Here is a 20,414-nt window from a genome sequence, read left to right as displayed (position 1 = left end):
TTGAAACCTTCTTCCTCCTGTCTGTCTGCGCACTTTCTCATGTGAAACCATGTCAGTTGTCAGATATCGGTTACATCACCTGGATTTTTAAACACTTGTGAACAAGACTGCACTTATCAAACTACAAAAGACAGTATATACCACCAAGACAAATTTTCTTTTAGACATTTTATGACAGAAACCATTTAAAAATAGTCACCAGACCGACTTCTAAACCACATCACACATCCTGCAGCGTCCCAAAGTCCCTCTTCCCGCTGATGATCTTTAGATCTTTAGGTCGTCCAGTCTGCTCTTGCTGTGCTTGCTTGACTGACTGTTTCGGCGCTGATTGTCGACGGACATCTCCAAAGCAGGAGAGGAGGGTTTCCTCTCCATCACGATCTCGTCCTCGGATTTTCCTTTCCTCTCCACGGCCAGATTGTCTCTGTTCTGCTTGTAGACAGCCTTACTGCTGTAGGGGCTGTAAGCGGAGCTGGGCTCTGTCACGCTGTATTTTGAGTTAGATGAAAACGGCTCCGGCACCGCGGGATGACCGGAGAAGTAGTTGTAGCTGGGGGCAAAGGGCACGACGGACTCGGGCAGGGCCTTGGGAGGCAGGTTTTTGACCCTTGATCGCCTGTATCGAAGACCCTGATGGCACTTAGTGAAACCCAGGTGGTACATTTCCACCAGGTTGAGCAGCAGCGAGATGGAGGCCACAGCCAGCATGAAGAGGATGAAGACTGTCTTCTCGGTGGGCCGCGAAATGTAGCAATTCACCATATTGGGACAAGGCCAGCGGTCGCAGGTGTACATCGGCTTTAGCTCAAAACCATAGAGGAAGTACTGAGCTACAATAAAGGCCACTTCAAACAGGGTCTTGAAGATAATGTTGAAGACGTAAGTTCGCAGCAGGGCTCCTTGCAAACGCACGTGGCCCTGGTTGTCTTTAATTGAGGCCTTCTTTGGCTTGTTGCCAAGCAACTGCTCCTGCTTTTCAGACAGGGCTGCGAGGTCCTTCTCTTTCTGCTTCTGTTTTTCCTCCATGCGAACCAAATGAAGGATGTGGCCCAAATAGATAAGGGTGGGCGTGGAGACAAAAATGATCTGCATCACCCAGAAGCGGATGTGAGAAATGGGGAAAGTCTTGTCGTAGCAAACGTTCTGACAACCGGGCTGCTTGGTGTCGCATGTGAAGCCGGACTGTTCATCCCCCCACACCTTCTCCGCGGCAGTTCCCAGCACCAGGATACGGAAGATGAACAGCACTGTCAGCCAGACTTTTCCCACAACAGTGGAGTGTTCCTGGGCACTCTCCAGCAGCTTCCCCAACAAGTTCCAGTCCCCCATAGCTCTGATATCGTCTTAGCTCTATCCAAAGAATCAGGATGGACAGCTATAGAGAAAGGTGAAGAACAGAATGTGAATACCAAGAAAGAATTTTATTATTATCCCCGAGCAACAACAGGGTTTTTATGGAGTTCTGCATTGATCTGACTTGACCTAGCGAAGCAGTGGAGATCAACAGAGAACCAAAGCCAGTGACCTGGCGATTTGAGCGCTGCCATTTTGTGCTGTAATGCCATTTGTAGTAGCAGGGAATCAGTGCTGAGGTCCCGCCCACACTGCGGCCATAATAGCAGAGCTCAGTGACCAGTTCTGACATTTGACCCCCGTTCATTCTGGATCAAAGCACTCATTAAAATCAGATCCCTTCAACAAACTAACCCAAATGAACAGTAACTTTGCTGGAGAGACAGAGGAAGTCCTGGTTTTAGGGTTACAGTGGTTACAGGGAGGGAGGTTTTCCTCTACCGTATCCAACCATCAGAGGGCAGTAGAGCCAACAGGTGTGTGGTTTAGTTATATCTGCCCACCATGAAACAGTGTGTGGTGGCAATAAATAGTATCGGTAGCATTTTTTGTTTTTAAAACCAGAACAAAGGGTTGAAAGAGGCTAAAATCACTATAATTACATCTTTCACCCTAAATCACATCAGTTGATCTACCCTTCAAAGGTTCATTAACTTTAAAGAAATGTTGTCTAAGGTGTCTAAATCCTGCAAACATATGTGAAATGATCAAAAAAGAGGTTTATTGTCGTGCAATTTGGAGGATTCTGTCACCAAAACTGGCATCTTACTCACAGTCAGAGGCCACGGCAGCACCCAGGGGCAGCTTACCAAGACAAACACTGATGAGAAGTGAATTTCATATTTGTAATGCCCCAAATTACCACCCAGCGTAAACTCATTAAAAGGAAGCAAGACAGTGCTGAGAGTGTGTCGGAAAAAAGCCCTGCAGCGACCTGGGGAGATGTTCAGCTCTAGATCTTGTGACACACAAGTCAACAGTTCTCCCCGACTCCAGAATTAGGACTGTAGTTTAGAGTTCACCACCTATTGATTACAGCGTGGCCGTGGAGGAAAAAAAACCCTCACAAGCACCTGTCGGACATTTAGTGAGTAAGTGTCCACAGTGGAAGTAAACCAGCTGTACTGTGTGTTAGTAGGAAGTCTCCATACTTTCAGGATGATTAATCGGTGAGTTTTGCTCATTAAACATACCTGATAATGTTCATCCCCAGCTGCTCAGCTTTGATGTCTGAGTCCGTTTGGTTCAGTCACTCAGGTTCCATCTTCTCCGCAACCAATGAGAGAAAACCTCAGTCTCAACTCTCATCTGGTTTCCACCATGTGATCCCGCCTTCTGCCCTCCCTCTCTGACCTGATCAATGCCCGACCTTCAGCTGCACGCACACACACACACACACACACACACACACACACACACACACACACACACACAGGTCGGTCTTACATGTCGGTGTGCTCGAAATAGGCGACCAAGGGAGGGGCTCTGTTGTCGCTCTCATGGGGACTTGACTGAATGGAGGTACGTCAAGTCGTCTCAGTTCAAATATAGCTGCCCTGAACTCTCCTTACACCAGTTTACATTTGGTGTCACCATTCAGGTTAAGATAAAGGATCCATCAAAGGTGTGAGGCGAGGACGAAGCTGGTTGGACTGTTCCTGACACCACTCGCACGTAAGGGACCCAGAGTTCTGGTAAACGTGCTCCATATCGATCAGCGCTCTACGGGCGGCCTGTGTTGACGGGTTTCCATATAAAGAGAAGTCTTTATATGGGAAGAGTTCCACATTAAGGGGAGCGCCTTTCGTCCCCCGGTCACAGCAGCTCACCGGGTCACAATAATCACCCTCGCGCTGACCCCTCTGGTGTCCATTGAAAACCCAAAACTCTGCACGTCGGCCTGCAAGAGGAGAATTCAGTCGGTTGGACCTGTTCTGACAGCTGTCATCATGGATGGAAGCTGCTTCACCACTCGGTGACATTGAGTCCCAGTTTTCCTCTGTGGACGCTCAGCATATTTAATCCCAGGGTGGAGTTAGAAAATTAGACAATCACACAACCCAGATTTAACTCAGTGTATGTTTTATTTAACTTTATCCTTTGACTCGTTAAAAAAAATGAATTAGTACAACCTAACCTTTTATTTACTAAGTTTCTGTTGATTTAGGCAGAAGTACAAGCTGAGTGGCCACGTGTGAGGTAAATGATCCCATATGCTCTGAGGCAAAAACAAATCAGTGCACTGGATTTCTGAAACTGTTTTCCATTGGTTTCATACAAATTAACATGTTACGTTTCAGTATTTTACAGTTGAGGCCAAAGGGCAAACTGGTGGTATCACGAGGCTGAGGCATTTTCAGTAGTTTTAATATAGGTTTGTTGCAATTATCTTTGCCCTCAATCTGTGCGTGTTGCTAGAGGAAGCAGAGCTTTTGTTGGATCCAAGCCCCCATGGCTGAGTCTCCAGCATGGTGTAAATGTTTACCGCAGGCCTTCCCCACCAAGAACACCACCTCTGCAATGTTGAGCAGAATACAGACCCCTGACACAGCCAGCATGAAGACGGTGAAAACCGTCTTCTCTGTGGGCCTGGAGACAAAGCAGTCCACTGTGTTGGGACAGGGGTACGAGTCACACTTCACCAGCCGGATCATCTTGTAACCGGGGTAGATCATGTAAAATAGGTACATAAAGGTCACCTCGAAGATAACGCGAAAGAGCAGGCTGATGACGTACGTCCACCACAGCGCGCCTGTGATTTTCATTTTCTGGGTCTTAATCTGCTCTAGATCTTTGGGGTTGGTCCGCCCTGACAGTTTGTAGAGCCTCTTGTCGATGTGGCGGCGATGAGCCACATGCATAGCCACCAGCAGGGCAGGGGTGGAGACCAGGATGAGCTGGAGTGCCCAGAGGCGGATGTGGGAGATCGGGAAGAAGTGATCGTAGCAGACGCTGTTGCAGCCCGGCTGCTGGGTGTTGCAGGTGAAGCCCGACTTCTCGTCTCCCCACACGCTCTCCGCAGCAACCACCAGGACCAGGATGCGGAAAATAAAGAGCACAGAAAGCCAGATGCGGCCGATGCCCGTGGAGTGTCTGTTCACACCGCTGATGACGGCGTAAAATGATGCCCAGTTCATTTTTGGTTCCGGGTCTGAAAGGCAGAAGAAGACGCGATAAATAAAAGATTTACTGGGCCTCTTAGTAGACTGCTGGTTTTGATGGGGAGTCTGAACATCGGTAACATCGGCAACCATGAAAACATCCCTAAATAATGAACCTTTAAATAAATAAAACAGCTGGACCCCCACCATGAGATAGCAACAGATTAGACAGCAACAGTTGGCACCAAATAACCAAGAAAAATGAAAATTTCCTGCTCAGTCAGCAGCAACAGCCTTCAGCATCCTCATATTTATGAGTTAGCTTCAGTTGTCACTCTTCATTATGACCAAATAGAATTCATTCTTGCAGCTTACAAATCACTCCCTGAATTAGTAACTATAAGACATGAATTATCCGTTCGTTCTTTACTTGTCTTAACCAAGTTTGCATTTTTGTTAAGCAGCTAACAACATGAAATGGCCACCTGGGAACTGAGTTGTCAGCTCCGTGGATGAGGAAGTTACTTTGTTTGTCCCTGCCATTTGGTAGAACTGGCTCCAAAAAAAAAAATAGATCCACTATTTTACTCCTGACTGTCTTGTCAACCCCAACGGGCCTAAAAATCAATCTGCACATTGTATCGGTTTTTAAAAACTTTTAAAAATGCTTCATCTCCTCCAGAAATGATTACCCGGCTCAGCAGGAGGTGTCAGAGGCATATGAGGCAACGTGGAGCAGTATGGATCCTCCTGATTGGCATGGATGTGAAGCCAGAGTGAAGCCTCTCTGCCTCCCTGGCAGGAGTCGGGCTCCACGTGTCACGTGACACTGCTTCACGTCAGGTTGTGACGGTGTCTGCAGCATCTCAGCGCGTCTGGAGGAGAACCTCTTCCGGTTCTACGGGTGTGATGTGGAACCATTTACTTATAACCTTGTGATCGACAAGCTAAACCGCTTGTGAGTGGAAGGAAATTGAAAGTGCTCCACTGAATTAATGAGAGCCAGGTGGAAATGTTGAATCAAACCTCAAGAAAAACCTTTGGTGGAGCCATATTTGCATCTGTTGCTCTCCCTTTGAATCTAAGTTTGTCATTGACCTCTCAGAAATGATATAAAAGCAGATGAAATGAGCTCACCTTCAGCTGCAGAGCAGGTCCGTTATCATCCCCCCCCCCCTTCAGTCTGTAACCCTGAACCAGAGCATCGGAGCACCATGACTTTGCATTGCTAATGATTTCCCTCACACTAGCCACTGCCCTGCACTGGACCGATCATATGCCTCGGTGTACCTCATTTACATACAACAGGCCCATTTAGAGCGGCCGAACAAACAGCTACAGAGGTTGGGGTCAAGCAGAATCTGCGTGGGGACAATTATTGCGCTGTGCTCTGCAGAGGAAGCAGAGGGGGGATTTGACGCAATCTGGAGTAAAACAAAAAAAGTTCAGCGGCCGTGAATGACACACGATGTCGCAAGATAAGGGAGCAGACGTCCATCACCACACGGTTGCGCAGAGTTTTGATAATGTCTGCTCTTTTCCACAGACGAAACAATGTCATAATGGAGACGCTGGAATAGTGATAACAGTAATTTGAGTTTGAAGAAAGCGAATCAGAATGGGGGGGTGAATGTTCCTGATATTAACCACACAGTCAACCAGTTATCTGGAAGAAACCTATCAAATCAATCAATTTTCATAGCAATAATAATGCTCCTTATTTTCTACTCAAGCGACTAAAATAAATGTAACTAGACATTTTTATTCCCTTTAGAGAGACACAAACATTACAGTGATAAAACTAGAATAAAAGAAGCACTTATAATAGTTATTAGGAATTCCATCGATAAAAAAGATTAACATTGGCATCAAGAGGCATACTTGTATTGATAGGTCAACAGTTTAAGGTGGAATATCTTTTTAAGCAGCCTATTCATATGTTTCAGGAATTGCTACATGACGGAATAGAACTGTAAAGGCTTGTGAACAGACTTGCTGCATTTTGATTCTTCTTGGATTGCAGAGTGGAATATAGGCTTTATGATTTCAAAGATGGACATTTTCCTTGTCCTCTCTATAAACTGGTCAGGTTTTTGTTAATGCTGAGATATAACCAGTGTTATTAAAAAAAAAAGTGGGCCATTGTGATATTCTGTGATTTCAAATGATCAAATGATCTGACATCCGTTGTGCATGATATATAAATACAGTAAATCTTGCTCTACGTTGCTTCATTACTAGTAATTTTAATTATCTTATTTTTTCTAACATCGACACACAAAACCCGAATTTGTAGGCCGGCAACAGACGTATGAGTCTGAAGTCTGACACCTAGTGGCCAATTGGCGTCACTGTAAACTGACTGTGACATCTTTGTCTGAAGCTATGAAAGCTATGATTCATTTCAGATTATAGCTTTATTTTGGCACGTATTTATTTGATAATATCATTATGCGTGGTATAATTGAATTACTCGTAAAGTAACTATATCACGCTGATATGATGGCAGCCTAATTACAAACATGTTGCAGCATTACTAAGGGACACTTTACAGCTTGTACAAAATATGCCTGCTGAGACGTCATGTGCAGGAAGAGCCAGTCTTCTCATTCCTAGTGCAGGTACACACCCAGACACATGCCCGTGGCCTCTCTCAACAAACATGACTTCCATGAGATGTTCAAAGCTCTATGCAAGCCCGTTTATTCTACATGAGCTGCACAGAGGGGGCAAAGTGATCTAATCAACAAAGCTAAACTAATCAACGAGATATTGTTAACAGAAACAACAGTGCCAACTCACAAACTGAATTGTTGCCATGTTGTTAAATATCTGTTAATAATTAATGCAGAAAATCCTTTCAAATACTAAAGTGGAAACTTTACTTAACTAAGTTTAAAATGTCTTGCTTTTAAAAAAAAAATCCTATTCATTTGTTGTCTTGTCTGCAGGTGAATTTAAAATAATGTGTTGTTTTTGTTTAAAAAAAAAAAGAAATTCGATGTTACGTTAAAATACTTCACTATAGAAAAATATTATTTATTTATTTATTTAAATGTTTGCTCTCCGTGTCCTCGCTGATTCTGTGACGTTTAGTGATAATTTCCCTGGAAGTGGCCGGAAAAAACACTCATAAAACTTGGCACTACGGTTGCGCAAGAGCGAGAACGTACAAATGCCTGAGTCCGACGGCAACACGTGAACGCATCTCCACCAGCAACAACCCAGTCTGTCGGACGGCCGCGGCCCCTTTAAGAACCTCCTGGGTGTGGAAAGGGGGCGCTGTTTTATTTAAGCTGGAGCCAAATGGACACGTCCCATTCCGCTTTGCTTTACACCCTGTGCACTTTTACAGGACTTAAAATGCATTTGTTATGTGTTTTAAAGTTTAAAATAAATTTATTTAGAAGCTTTTATATTTTTAGTGGCGTAAAATTGCGTTTATCCCTCAATATTATATTCTAACTCCCTGTAAAGGGCGTACGAAGGAACTGTGGCTTTGGAATCGGACGCGGCCAACGGGACCTGAGGCACTCTTCTACTCGCGAGCTCTCAACAAGGAAAAGTAGGGGGAAAACTGCAGTAATCCTTGGAAGTCCGGTTTCATTTGCTGTTTAGAATAGATTAAGAGGAACTGGATATTGTGTTGTTCGCTGAGCGCGCCGAACCTCCAGAAACGCGCAGAGATGGACACTCAGCTGTAGGCGAGCGTATGCTGCGTGGCTCACTTAAAACACATTGTCTCTGCTGTGGAAAGCCCCCCATCACTTGGTCAGAAGATGGGGCATCCTCCTCTGGAGTTCAGCGATTGCTATCTGGACAGTCCAGACTTCAGAGAGACTCTCAAATCTTATGAAGTGGAGCTGGAGAGGACGAGTAAATTCCTCAAAGAGTTGATAAAAGACGGCAACAGTGTCATCAACGCAATCAAGGGTAAGGTCACTGACATCTGTTGTTAATCGGTGTGTATCCTGCAAATGCGCTCGTGTGCTGAGATTTTCCAGAAGGTCAGCAGCATCAATGGGGTCTTTTAAGGGCCTGCAGGATCACTGTGGGTGACTGGAGGGGGCCCTGATGGGAGGTGCTGGAAGGAGACGACCTAGTAGCCTTTTGGGACAGGCCAGATGTGTAGTATGACCTGTTGTGCTTCATTTAAGGAATACCAGCTGTCACAGGTTGACAGTTGCTTCCTTAGTTTTAAGCCCAGGAACAGTTCCAGTGAGACACACACACACACGCACGCACACACACACACACACACACACACATGAGTAGCAAGCTTTGCACAGAAAAGCTGGAATTGTACTTTTCCTACCAGGGAGGACAACAAATCGACATGTTAACCATAAATCACAGGTGTTGGTGTAACTTTAGGACTATTTTCGAACACATTAAGGTCACAGTATGTTTTTTTTTTTAAATAGGCTATTCTGTGGCGGTCCAGAAGTTCTCTCAGACTCTCGGCATATTCCAGTTCGACATCATCGGAGACTCCCTGACTGATGATGAAATTAATATCGGTAAGAAACGCACTTCACACCTGCTGACCAAGACACAGTGATGAAATGACTAATAATAGATACTCCGATAGCTTCCACACCCTCCATTCAGTGAAAGGAATGTTGTGGCTGCTGTTTATGAATCCACCACAGTGTGAATGTGAGCAGCCAGAAACCATTATAATGAATTTTTTCCCCCTCTTATTGTTGCCAGCTGTGTCACACAGTTAAGATAAGTCGTCATATTTATTCCATCCATCATTTATTTTGTCTTTTCCTCCCCAGCTCAGTCGTTCCATGAGTTTGCTGGACTTCTACAGGAAGCGGAACATGACAGGATGATACTGGTGGGTTATCGACTTCCTCCACGCTGCCTTAAAACCATTTAAGATGTCACATTATTCACTTACTCAGAAACTCTTGAACATAACATAATTGTGGCGCGATCAGCAGATTTTTCGGTGGAAATGCACATTCTGCTCTGTCTGCTTTAAGGATATATTGTTCTGTATTTCCTCTCCAAAGTTCCTTTTTTTGTAGTGACTTCTTTTCCCCCACAATTTGATGCCTTTTCACGCTACATCCTTTCCAGTTTTAATCAGACTAGTGAGCATTTGGTGTTTGCAGTGCTTCCTCGTTTCCAGTTATAACATGCTTATTAAAAAGGGGTGACAGGCATTTAATCTTAAGATGTAGCAATGCATTTGTGGCCACATGTGTTTAGAAAGCTGTTTGTTGTTATTGTACCATCCCTAATTTTGGATGACGTTCCCCTGCAGGTTCAGAATGCCTCTGATCTGCTCATCAAACCCTTGGAGAAGTTCAGGAAGGAGCAAATAGGACTAACAAAAGTGAGTGGTGTTGGGTTTTTTTTGCTAATTCTGCTGCACTGTGGTCGCACCCAGAGCCAAATTATGACCCAAGCACATTTTAAGCTGCCTACACAAGCCAAAACTAGTCCCGGAAGCTGCGTCTTTAGATATATTTATATACAGTGCACTGTCATTTTTGTGAAATCATAATGATCAGTTGGGTCAGACAGGTGAAATCTGGCTGTTACACTTCCTGCAGCCACGTCTCTGGCTCACATTGAGAATATTTTCTCATACTTGAACTGAAAAACTGTATATCACTTAAAAGAACGACAAATGTTTATTCATATATATATAGCATTGACGTAGATGTACAGCTATGGAATGTTCGTGTGAGTGAAAAAGAAGCTTTTATTGTCATATGCGCCTTCTGTGTCCTGCAGGAAAAGAAAAAGAAGTTTGAGAAAGACGGTGAAAAATATTACTCCCAGGTGGAGAAACACGTCAATCTCTCTGCCAAGAAGAAGGAGACGCAGCTGCAGGAGGTGAAGATGGTCGCACACCGGCCACAATGAGGCCGTTTGATACCTCGTTCTGATTTTGACTGTGCTGCTCAGGCTGATGAAGTCCTGGACAAAGAGCGGATCAACTTCTACGAATCGTCGGTGGAATACGTCTACCAGATCCATCAGGTGCAAGACAGGAAGAAGTTCGACGTGGTGGAACCTGTGAGTCCTTGTTGTCATTTCCTTGTCATATCTCTGATGGCCTGTGTTTGACCTTGACCAAACCCTGCTCTCCGTGCTCTGATTGGCCAGGTGCTGGCGTTCCTTCACAGCATTTTAACGCTCAACAACCTGACAGTGGAGATGACTCAGGACTTCATGCCCTACAAACAAGAGCTGCAGCTCAGCCTGCAGAACGTGAGCGCCCTTTCTGGGAACGATGCGGCCCGAGCCACGTGATATCCTCTAATTGGACGTCCATTAGATTCTAACGCGTCTCCTGGCTTTTGTCTGCAGACGAGAAACCACTACGAGAGCACCCGCGAGGGGATGGAGGAGCTGATGCGGAGAATGAAAAACCCCTCGCAGATCTGTGAAATGCAGAGCTCCATCCCGATGGAGGGTTATCTCTACTGCCAGGAGAAGTGTGAGTGCAGTGGGTGTCTGGACAAGTTTTTGAACTGTAACCCCCCCCCCTCTGACAGGCTGTTTCCATGCCAACAGGGGCTCTGGGTGTGTCGTGGGTCAAATATTACTGCAGATATCATAAGGAGGGGAGGCAGTTGTTCATGGCACCATGTGAGCAGAAGAACACAACTAAACAGGTGAAGAAAGCTGCCACTACTGCAGCATATTTAAATTCGTATCTTATCAGTCTTTTTTATTTTTCTCTTTGCTGGTCCTAATGTCACAGTTGCTCTTTTTCTACCCCAGGGCCCCATGCATCTCACGCTCAAGTCCTGCGTCCGCCGGAAGTCGGACTCCATAGACAAGCGCTTCTGCTTTGATGTGGAAACTAGCGAGAGGTTGGTGCAGACGAGGGGCGCGAGGCGAGGCGAGGCAGCAGTAGAGCCTTGTGGGATAAACAGGTGCACAGGTGGCTAACAAGGACGAGGTGTGAGGGTGAAATGGACCGTAGCCCAAACAATCCCACAGCAACAGGCGCGCCCTGGAAACAGATGGCGCGCTTGGATTTCAGGCAAAGGAACAGAACAAGCTCATATTTATGTGAGCAGGATGAATATTCGATTATTAAGCTCCAAATTTGGTTTGACTGTTAACAGACTGGTTTTAAAGGTTTACAAGCTGCCTGGATTATGCATTTATTGCTCGAAATCATCCGAATATTGAGTAACTAATTGGTGCCAGCGGGTTGTCTGAGCAACAACCCTGATGGGCTCTCCAGAACAGAGGACAATGTTGACGCTTCCACCCACCCACTCATGCCTGATTCATACCCTTAACCTTCCTAAAAGCAATGAGCCGATGAACCTTTGGCTAACGCCAGAGACACAAATGTGGAGCCTCTATGACCGAAAGGTTTTTATGAATCTCCGGAGCGTTTCCCAGTTAATTAGTGCACTTGGCAGAGAGCGTTAGCTTCATAACACATGTTGTATCGCTTAACAATTGATTCATTTGCCTACGAGCTGCGTCGAGTTTGAACTTGGCGTCAAGTTTCGTTGCATCTCCGACAGTCAGATTGCGACAACTGAATGTCATCATCACGTCCTCACATTTATGTCTCATCGTTCACACATGGGATTTTATACTACAATTTTATACTACAAAGAGTCTTTGTTCTTGTACACTTCTTGTACACGCGTACGAAGAGACTATCACTTCACTGCAACACTTTAATTGTGTCTGTTACTGTTTCCATAGAAATATGCCCGTCACTTTCCAGGCTCTCTCAGAGAGGGAAAGGAAGTTGTGGATGGAGGCCATGGATGGGAAAGAGCCTGTGAGTTTATTTTTCATCTGCACCCGGTTTTGTTTTTCATCTCTGACGGAAGGTCTCGCACAAACTCACACCTTCAATTTTCAAGCTCCTCTACTAAACCTAAAATTCTAAATAAACATCCAATTTTGGTTTTTACAGGCAATAATGAGAATGGAGTTTAGGCTGGTTAGAAAACTTGACATTTGTGGTGTTGCAAATGTGCAGTTTCAGGATTGTAAATACAAGATTTTACACACGACGCTCACAAGAGAGACATCAGGAGTGAGAGCTCTTACTCTACTCCTACTGTCTTTTTTTGTGTACCCGTAATATATATTTAAAATATTGTTGTTGTAATTATTACTTTTTTAAAGCACCTCTTGGCCACGGAAGCCACCCCCCATGTTTGTTTTATTTTTGCTGTTTTCTGGGCTGCGGCCAGAATAAATAACCCATCACCACCACAGGAAAGAGCGCACGTTTTAGAGCCACTTCCTCCATGACTTCTGCTTTCTTGTGCAACTATTGAGAGTCTGTATGAGCGTTCAAATGTTTCTAATTCTCTCCTTTCTCGATTCCAATTTGACCAATTTGTCCTTTTCATTAGCTGCAACATGCAGGACTTCCTCAGTTCAAAGCCGCTTTTGGCACGTGCGGCCTCGTATTGCAGCACATAAAGATTGTGTGTTTGCGTGTTTCACCACAGGATGTTTCAGAACTGCATCTTTAGAAACTTTTTTGTGTGTGTTAGTTATAACCCTGATTTGCAACTATTTGGTGCATATTGTCTTTTCCCTCCTGGCAGAGTATTTACCTTAAATTCAATGAAAACCAAATCTGAGGCAGCCTAAATGTAAAGACTAAAGCGTTCCCTTCATTCCCATAATAAATCAGTGAAAGGTGACGACGAACACTCTCTGCCGATGAGTCCTTGAATGCAGCCTGAGCTCCAACCGCTCCAGGCTGACCCTCACCTCTTTTTTTTTCCATCTGCTGGGAGAGCAACGGCAGGAAAGCCAGAGCGAAGGAGGGCTTCAGAGATACACACCGCCACAACTGTCTGCCCAGTTGCTCTCTTTCATTCGGAGGGCTTTTGTTTTGTCTGATTTTCAATTTATTTTCCAGAATTTACTGTCTGTTTTCACCATCAAGAAATTCAAAACCTCTTTGGAAAATTGTGCTCATAATAGCACAAAAAAAACGACTGGAAGATTGTAATAAGGCGCCCTTCATTGCAGTTGTCGTTCTTGATCCGTCACCGGTCGTGACATCCGTGATGATGAGTCATGGCCTTTAGCATGTTTTTCACTTAACTTTGCTTTTCCATTTTTTTTTTAACTTTTAGATTTACCATTCCCCAATCCAGAAGCAAGCTGAAAGTAAGTTGTTCTTCACCCTCTATTTTTTTTTATCAATGTCAAATCTCATTCAATCCTTTTTTCATCTTCTATAGTGGAGTTGAATGAAGTTGGATTCAAGTTTGTGCAAAAATGCATCAACTGCATTGAAACAAAAGGTAAAGACCCCGTTAAGGAGTTCACTCGGTCTGTCTGGGGTTCTGTGAGTTGCCCTGAGGGGGGCGCCATTGAGTCACCCCTTCCTCTTCACATCGCAAATATCACATTCAGCTAATTATCACATCTCTGACACACTTCCAGGCTCTTTCTGTCAGATTTTTCAGGACAAATTTAGTCTTTTCTATTTTAACAGACTTTAAAGCCAAAAGTCCGCTAACTTCAGTCTGCATACTTCTCCTCTTTGGTGATTCCCACGGTCCGTAAAGTGTACTTTTAATTGTGATCTCAGCGTAACGGCACTTTTAATCAGGACTTGAACATCTTCTTTCTGGCTCTGGCAGCCTGCAGGATGTGGTACGTTTCCACTGCTCTGCCTTTGTCCTGATTACACCCCTCATTCTCCTCTTTCTCAGGACTCACACAAGAAGGAGTGTACCGGACCGTTGGCAGCAATATTCAAGTGCAGAAGCTCTTAAATACCTTCTTTGGTAAGGAACTAAGAACATCTTATGCATATGGCCGTTACCGACCTGCACCAATAAGGAATCTTTCTCTAATGTATGGAAGACAACACCGAAACAATGACGTCTGCAACAGTCTGTGAAAAACAAGCTGAATATGATATGTCAAGATAATAGCAGCCATGCTCCAAGGTTAGTCCGTGCACGAGCAAAGGACAAGGTCTTTCAGCACCTTAGAGAAATAGTAAATCCCTCCCACCACCACATGATTCCATTGTTTACGAAGCCGAGCTGGTTTTCCATGTAATAATAAAGAAAGAAAATCAGTTTTCCAAATCAGTGGCTGGGCTGCACTGATCCTTTTGCTTGGCGGTGAACCGCACTTTGTTTTGACCCACGGCAGAAATAGCACCAATTCTCTGGGTCACTGTAATGCGGTGGAACATGGAGGAGAAACTGAATGTAACACTGACTGGAGCTTCCTTCGCAGATCCCAGTAACCCGGGAGACGTGGACATCCAAACCAGCGGCTGGGAGGTTACGACCATCACAAGCGCCCTGAAGTTTTATCTGAGGTCAGAATAGTAAGGAAGGAAATATGTAATGCTTGTTTCTGTAATTGATCAAAACAACTGTAATGTAACCGTGTTCTTGGACAGTTGATCAGAAATATGGCAGCATTATTAAATATATCAGCTACATCTTGCTCTTTGTTGATGTGCACTTGTTCATCGGTGTCTCTGTTTTTAGGAGCTTATCTGAACCTCTGATGACCTACAGTTTACACAGAGACCTCATGTGTGCAGCAAGTAAGACTTCTCTCACAGACACAAAACTAGCAATGGCACCTTTGCATATTTGGCTTATTTATTCTCCTTTTACACAACATTTAGTGGAATTAGGAGATCAGGGCGTGAGCGTAGCTCCTCCCTTCACCTGTGTATTTCATTCCTGCAGCATTTCACTAATCTTCATCTCTTCAGTCTATATCCAGAGAAAGCTGCTTCTAAGAGCTAAATTCAGGGAGCGCTCCCCTGCTGGTCAGTGCTATAACTGCAGCTGGGTTTTTTAGAGCCAGTCTAACAAGCTGCACAAAGTCATTGCAGAAGACAGCAGAAAGTTGGCTCTTGTGTTTGTTTATACACAACATCACTGTAAAACAGAGCCGACATGGGGAGTTTAAGAGAATCAGCCTCATTCTGTCAGGATGTTACAACGAGACAAATGGTGGTCTCAGTTTATTGGTATTCTAATCCTCATTATTCAGCCAATCCAGCTGGCGTTTATTCTCTTTTTTTTTTCTTTAGACATTTGAATACATGCTCCACAAAACAGATGTTTCCATTCTTTCATTATTTACAAGGACAGAAATGCGAGAATTTGCTTTCCCGTTCGGGGATGTAAGTTTCTGCTTTGAACTCGAATGTTAATGTGTCGTAGAGTCGGACAATCTGGATTTTCGGCTGAGTGAAATCCACGCGCTTACCTACAAGCTACCAGAGAAGAATCGGGAGATGCTGGAGATGCTCATCAAGCACTTGGTCACGTAAGAGCTCCTATTATGGGCTGTGATTTCCAGGGGAATCAGCTGCTCAGCTCGGTGTCTGTCCACAGTGTGTGTAGTCACAGTGAGGACAACCGGATGACTCCCTCCAACATGGCCGTAATTTTCGGCCCCACGCTGATGAGAGCCCAGGTGGAGACCGTGGCGGCCATGTTGGACATCAAATTCCAAAATATTGTCGTCGAGATTCTGATTGAGGAGCACAGAAAGGTGCGTTGTCGCGCCGCTCGTGTAAATGCTGGCGGGGGAGTCCCAACCAAATCTCCTCACGGGTCTTTTTCCGTCAGGTCTTCGGTGGTACGCCGGAGGACAGCAGCGCCCCCCCAGTCCCTCCTCCGCGGATCACCCCGAGGAAGCGCCAGCCCATCACCATCTCCAAGAGACCGGCCCGTGTTTTCCAAGCTCTCAGTCACGACCACTTTCAACAACTGGCAGAGAGTAATTATTATTATTATAAAAATTCTGTCTGATGATTATCCATACTTCTCTCCATTTACTACTTCTGGGTTTTATTTCTACCAGATGGTGAAGAGGACAGCTCAGACAAGGACGGGCCAGTGAGCCCTGTTCCCCTGCAGAGGACCAAACCCATCAGCGGCGCTCCGCTTGTTCCAAGGGAACCTCCTCCCAGACAAGCCTTAATGCCCAGACCAGCCAACCGCCAAGACAGACCCTCAGACCTGGACGATGCCAGACAAAGGCCAGATTCTTCTTCTGCTCCTTCTGCTGCGGCTAATGGGGACGAGAGCCGCGGGCTGTCTTTCCGGAGCAAAAGACCATCGGTCAAGAGCAGAGAAGGTACAAGCAACATCTCGACTGTGGCTTCGCTTTTACGGATTCTCATAAATCATTTCTTTCATTTGATATCTCTTAATATCAACGATCATAAATACATGGTGTTTTAGACCTTTTTGTGGATGCATGGATGATTTGGATCAAACTGGTTCAATCGAATTCAGATGAATTTTATAGACTTGCTAAACGTTAACAAAAGAGCGAAGTGTGTGCTAATTTTAGATCTGTTACTTGTAACGATTGGTGGGATTGGTCGGTCTCTCCGCTGGCTGGATTCTAGGTTATTTTGGCAGGATTATTACTGGATGAGTCTCTTGATGTGGATTTTGGTTTTTGGTTCTTGATAGATGAATGCTCTCCACTGACTGAGGGTCTCTCTATCATATATCTGTTATTTCCTACAAAAATCAGTAATGAAGAACCTGCTGCTGGAGGCCTATCAACCACCTGTTGCCATAGCAATAGTTGTAATTGGAATGAATTGTACTAGTCTGTTAATTCCAGATAATATAGCTGCAGATAAGAAAATATACCAGGTTAAGAAAATTTCATCTTTTACCACTTTTATCTGCTGTTTCCCCCCTTCTGTTCATGCAAATTCTATAATTGTGTTGCTTTTTAGCTGTCCAGCTCGTGCGTTTCTGCTGTTACTTAGCTTTTGTCACCTGTAATTGGTTTTTCCAGTGTTTCATTTATTTATTTTTTTAATTTTCCCATTGCGCTGTTCAGAGGCAGAGAAAGAAGTTGGTCAAATCTATCTGCAGTCGGAGGAAAACATCTAGTTTGATGGGGTTTAATTGCAGCACTTCATGGATCAGATCTGGTTTTTATATTAACCTCCAACTTTCAGACAAGATGAACTTTTAACTATTTTTCCAGTCTTTCACGTTAGAAAAGCGTAACTGCAGTAAATACAAAGATAAAATAAATCTGCCTGCGTTCCATCCTCTGGGCTCTAATTAGTCCCGTTGGGTCGTCAGTAGCAGTTCCATGACCCTGGATGGCGACGGCTCGCTTCTCACTGGATTTTTTACCTGTAAAAGTTGAAGGAAAGAAAAAACAGCTGCTCCTCACAAAAATGTGGGGAATGATTGTGAGAGCCCAACGGCCAAAATGGCTACCGTCAGCCCAGCTGGAAATGAACCTCTCTGTGTTTTGGGCCGTTGTGCTGCATAATATATGGGTTCTGAGACTATTTGGGTCACATTTATAGATGACCGGTGAGGAAGGAACCTTCGCTGTGCACGAAGGTTCACACAACCGTTATAAGCGACCCGACTAAACCTCCATGTTTCCACTTCCAGGAGATTCTGACGGTGTGACCCGAACCAGGGTGGCTGAAAAGCATCCCATTTGTAGACCCCCGGTCAGGCCCCCGGAGCCTCCCAGCAGACCCGCTGCTGCACAAAAGGGTCCGGGTCCAGCCAGCGGCGAGGGCACGGCGACGTCATAGTAAGAGCTGCTCGCAGCTATTAAAGTCCGGATCCTTTAGATGTGCAAATGCAGCTACTGTCAATAACAATCGACCCACAAACCGGACAATGTTTATGCCCAACAGGCCGAGTGTAATTTATTACTAGGTATCATGCAAGTAACATGAGTGTTCCGAACCGTGTTCTGTCTGTAGAATAACACTTAAGGCGGAACGTTTCTTCTTTTTTTTGCAGCGTTGCATCAAAAACAAAGTTTTTTGAGAAGGCTTCAAGGCGAGTTGGCAGGTGTGTGAAAGCCTCTTTTGTCTATTCCTCCTCTCTTGATGGCAAACGCTAAATGCATGTAGCACTACCGGGGACGCCGTGACATCATCGGCTGTTATTCCAGCCCGCTCGCGTTGGTCCGCGTAGTCATGTCAGACGATATGGCCCGTGATGATGAGTCTTTTATGATGTGGTTTATCCCGGGCTCTGCTCCCTGCTGTGCCGTCCTCCCTGCCTTGGCAGTGACTGAGACTGTAAACCAAGAGCTGCCTGTGTGGGAAGACTTTTATAGAAGAGAGTCGGACTCTCTGTTGTCGTTTCATCTCCTCCCGTTCGCGCCAGGCGTCGTTTAGGTTGGTGTGTCCACAGAGGAGGGCTGGACTCTTTCTTTGTTGCTCTGGTGCAGACTGTTCAGCAGTGTAGTGATATTTTCTGTTATATTTATATTTCTGTTTATGGATTACTGGTATTGTGAGGTAGATAATTGATGTGTTTCACCTGCTGAATGTTGAGCTCACACAGTTCTGAAGCTACAGGATGAGAGTGATGAGTGTGTAAGAACCTCTGATACAGCTTCTTCCTGCTCACTGGGTTTTTCTTTCCCTTATTTTTTCCTCTGATTTAGTCCAGGGACCTTAACTCCGCCGTCACCAAATGCAAAGAAAGAGGTGATTTTTTTTTTTCTAACTTTAACTTTCAAGTTACAGTTTCATAGATCGTTCTTAACAATGTTTTTCATTTCATTACCTTCCTGAAACTGACGCCCTCAGACCTAAAACCAAGGAGACGTGATCAGGTGACCCCCACGTGTGCTGTTTGGGTCCAGTTCAAGCTGCCGGAAGGTGCCACAAAAGGTTTTTATTCTGTTTTCACAGAAGAAATGATGGAAAAAGACCCTCCACAGATGAACTTGACCAATAACTACATGACCACTGAGTCGATATCCCAAAGTTATTTTGGAATAACTTTCTCTTATAAGCTTACAAAATGTAATATCACAGTATTAAATTGTTTATTAGAGTAAGTGGCTGCTTCATATGGTTCTCAAAATGTATCTGCACTTCTCATGTTTGTTTGTAGCGGTTTTAATTTGAGCTCCCAAAAATGACTAATTGATTAATGTGTTTTAATCACTTGAATTGATTTTAAACTGTGAGAGTTTTATTCTAATATTAACTGTAATTTCAGCCAAATAAATCTAGATCACAGCGTAGACCTCAGAACTTCTTAAATGATATATTTACATATTGAGAGTGATATTATTGAGTTAGCGGGACGGGTATGTAAAACACAACTACAAGATCATTTTGAAAGAGACGTTGTTCCAATATTTTTGACACTCAACTGTAATCCAGCCGGTGTCTCAAGGATTTAAATACTTAATCTTATGTAAAATATGCAAGGGGAAATAGAAATTCTACAAACTCGTGTCTTTAAATGTTTTGCACCCAAAAAACCGAAACTGAAATACTCTCCTCTTTTGTTTGTTATGTCTGTTTTTGAAATGTAACTTGAAATGTTGGGTTGATTTCTGGTGCTCTTTGCTATTCAGAAAATCAAATAAACAGGAATCTACAGTAGGAATCTGTTTCAGCCTGATCGGTGTCTTATTCTTGCGCCCGATGACGGCGAGCCAGCGCTCACTTCGGAGGATGTATCCCTCCTCAACCTGCTGCTGAGGAGAGCAAACATCCAGAAAAAATGGCTGCACGAGCGCCTTCATGTTGTGATACAAGCAAACACAGAGCGACCCGTGGTGATATTTGATTAATATATATATATATATATATATATATATATATATATATATATACACAATATATAACAACATAATTTGTCTGATGTCCCAGACAGAAAATGGGTGATAAGTGGAACCGAGCATTAACTCATACAGTCAATTGAGCTTCAGCGGATTTTTTTAAATCCTCCAGAATCTTTTACTGCCTTTTGCCTGCAATTTTAGTCCTTTTTTAATTTGTTTTAATGAGTCAGGGCTCGTAATAATTAGCTGCAGTGGCGTTGTTTTAAAACAGCGAAAAAAGGCAGAACGCTGAAGTTGCCTGTCACGTGACATCAACACCAGCCTCATTTCAACAGTCTCCATCTGTTGCCATCAATAATAATAACACCACATATATTCTGTGCCTGGCTCTGTTGCATTTTT

General features: G+C 44.3%; 3 protein-coding genes and 1 long non-coding RNA gene across 6 annotated transcripts; 2 read left to right on the top strand and 2 right to left on the bottom strand.

The window, feature by feature from the left end:
- Window positions 1–153: 153 nt before the first annotated feature.
- On the bottom strand, window positions 154–2,682 carry gja2 (gap junction protein, alpha 2). Of its 2 annotated transcripts, none has more exons than XM_003971206.2 (2): window positions 2,550–2,682; window positions 154–1,378 (listed from the first exon to the last, which is right to left on the bottom strand). In XM_003971206.2, the coding sequence occupies exon 2, from the start codon at window positions 1,330–1,332 to the stop codon at window positions 268–270; it is 1,065 nt and encodes a 354-aa protein (XP_003971255.1). In that variant the 5' UTR covers window positions 1,333–1,378; window positions 2,550–2,682; the 3' UTR covers window positions 154–267. The 2 variants fall into 2 exon arrangements, with proteins under 2 accessions (XP_003971255.1, XP_029704130.1); XM_029848270.1 differs by lacking the exon at window positions 2,550–2,682 and adding an exon at window positions 2,130–2,301.
- A 100-nt stretch (window positions 2,683–2,782) lies between these two features.
- Window positions 2,783–5,251, top strand: LOC115252642 (uncharacterized). Its single transcript, XR_003890968.1, has 3 exons — window positions 2,783–2,877; window positions 2,957–3,030; window positions 5,140–5,251. It is a non-coding gene; the product is annotated as an uncharacterized lncRNA (long non-coding RNA).
- Window positions 3,419–5,745, bottom strand: gjb1a (gap junction protein beta 1a). 2 transcript variants are annotated; one of them, XM_029848394.1, is made up of 2 exons: window positions 5,595–5,745; window positions 3,419–4,507 (listed from the first exon to the last, which is right to left on the bottom strand). In XM_029848394.1, exon 2 carries the CDS (start codon window positions 4,491–4,493, stop codon window positions 3,771–3,773), a length of 723 nt encoding a protein of 240 aa, XP_029704254.1. In that variant the 5' UTR covers window positions 4,494–4,507; window positions 5,595–5,745; the 3' UTR covers window positions 3,419–3,770. The 2 variants fall into 2 exon arrangements, with proteins under 2 accessions (XP_029704254.1, XP_003971254.1); XM_003971205.2 differs by lacking the exon at window positions 5,595–5,745 and adding an exon at window positions 5,150–5,312.
- A 2,157-nt stretch (window positions 5,746–7,902) lies between these two features.
- Window positions 7,903–19,834, top strand: ophn1 (oligophrenin 1). The gene is made up of 24 exons (XM_011611486.2): window positions 7,903–8,390; window positions 8,882–8,977; window positions 9,242–9,303; window positions 9,736–9,807; window positions 10,212–10,313; window positions 10,386–10,496; window positions 10,587–10,691; window positions 10,791–10,920; window positions 10,998–11,098; window positions 11,208–11,299; window positions 12,159–12,237; window positions 13,562–13,595; window positions 13,670–13,732; window positions 14,147–14,221; window positions 14,685–14,769; window positions 14,945–15,003; window positions 15,635–15,740; window positions 15,809–15,968; window positions 16,046–16,196; window positions 16,281–16,556; window positions 17,858–18,005; window positions 18,221–18,271; window positions 18,876–18,918; window positions 19,021–19,834. Exons 1-24 carry the CDS (start codon window positions 8,237–8,239, stop codon window positions 19,024–19,026), a joined length of 2,361 nt encoding a protein of 786 aa, XP_011609788.1. The 5' UTR covers window positions 7,903–8,236; the 3' UTR covers window positions 19,027–19,834.
- The last annotated feature ends 580 nt before the right edge of the window (window positions 19,835–20,414 follow it).

This window comes from Takifugu rubripes, chromosome 15 (assembly GCF_901000725.2).
Source record: "Takifugu rubripes chromosome 15, fTakRub1.2, whole genome shotgun sequence".
In the NCBI taxonomy this organism is placed as follows: Eukaryota; Metazoa; Chordata; class Actinopteri; order Tetraodontiformes; family Tetraodontidae; genus Takifugu; species Takifugu rubripes.
This window is presented reverse-complemented; position numbering and strand designations above follow the sequence as displayed.

Coding starts and splice junctions, on each gene's coding strand:
- gja2 (XM_003971206.2), bottom strand. CDS start 1,332: ATGGGGGACTGGAACTTGTTGGGGAAGCTGCTGGAGAGTGCCCAGGAA.
- gjb1a (XM_003971205.2), bottom strand. CDS start 5,177: ATGCCTCTGACACCTCCTGCTGAGCCGG. Junction 4,508..5,149: donor GACACCTCCTGCTGAGCCGG/GTAATCATTTCT, acceptor TCTGCCTTTCAG/ACCCGGAACCAAAAATGAAC.
- ophn1 (XM_011611486.2), top strand. CDS start 8,237: ATGGGGCATCCTCCTCTGGAGTTCAGCGATTGCTATCTGGACAGTCCA. Junction 9,808..10,211: donor AGCAAATAGGACTAACAAAA/GTGAGTGGTGTT, acceptor TGTGTCCTGCAG/GAAAAGAAAAAGAAGTTTGA. Junction 15,969..16,045: donor TGATTGAGGAGCACAGAAAG/GTGCGTTGTCGC, acceptor TTTTTCCGTCAG/GTCTTCGGTGGTACGCCGGA.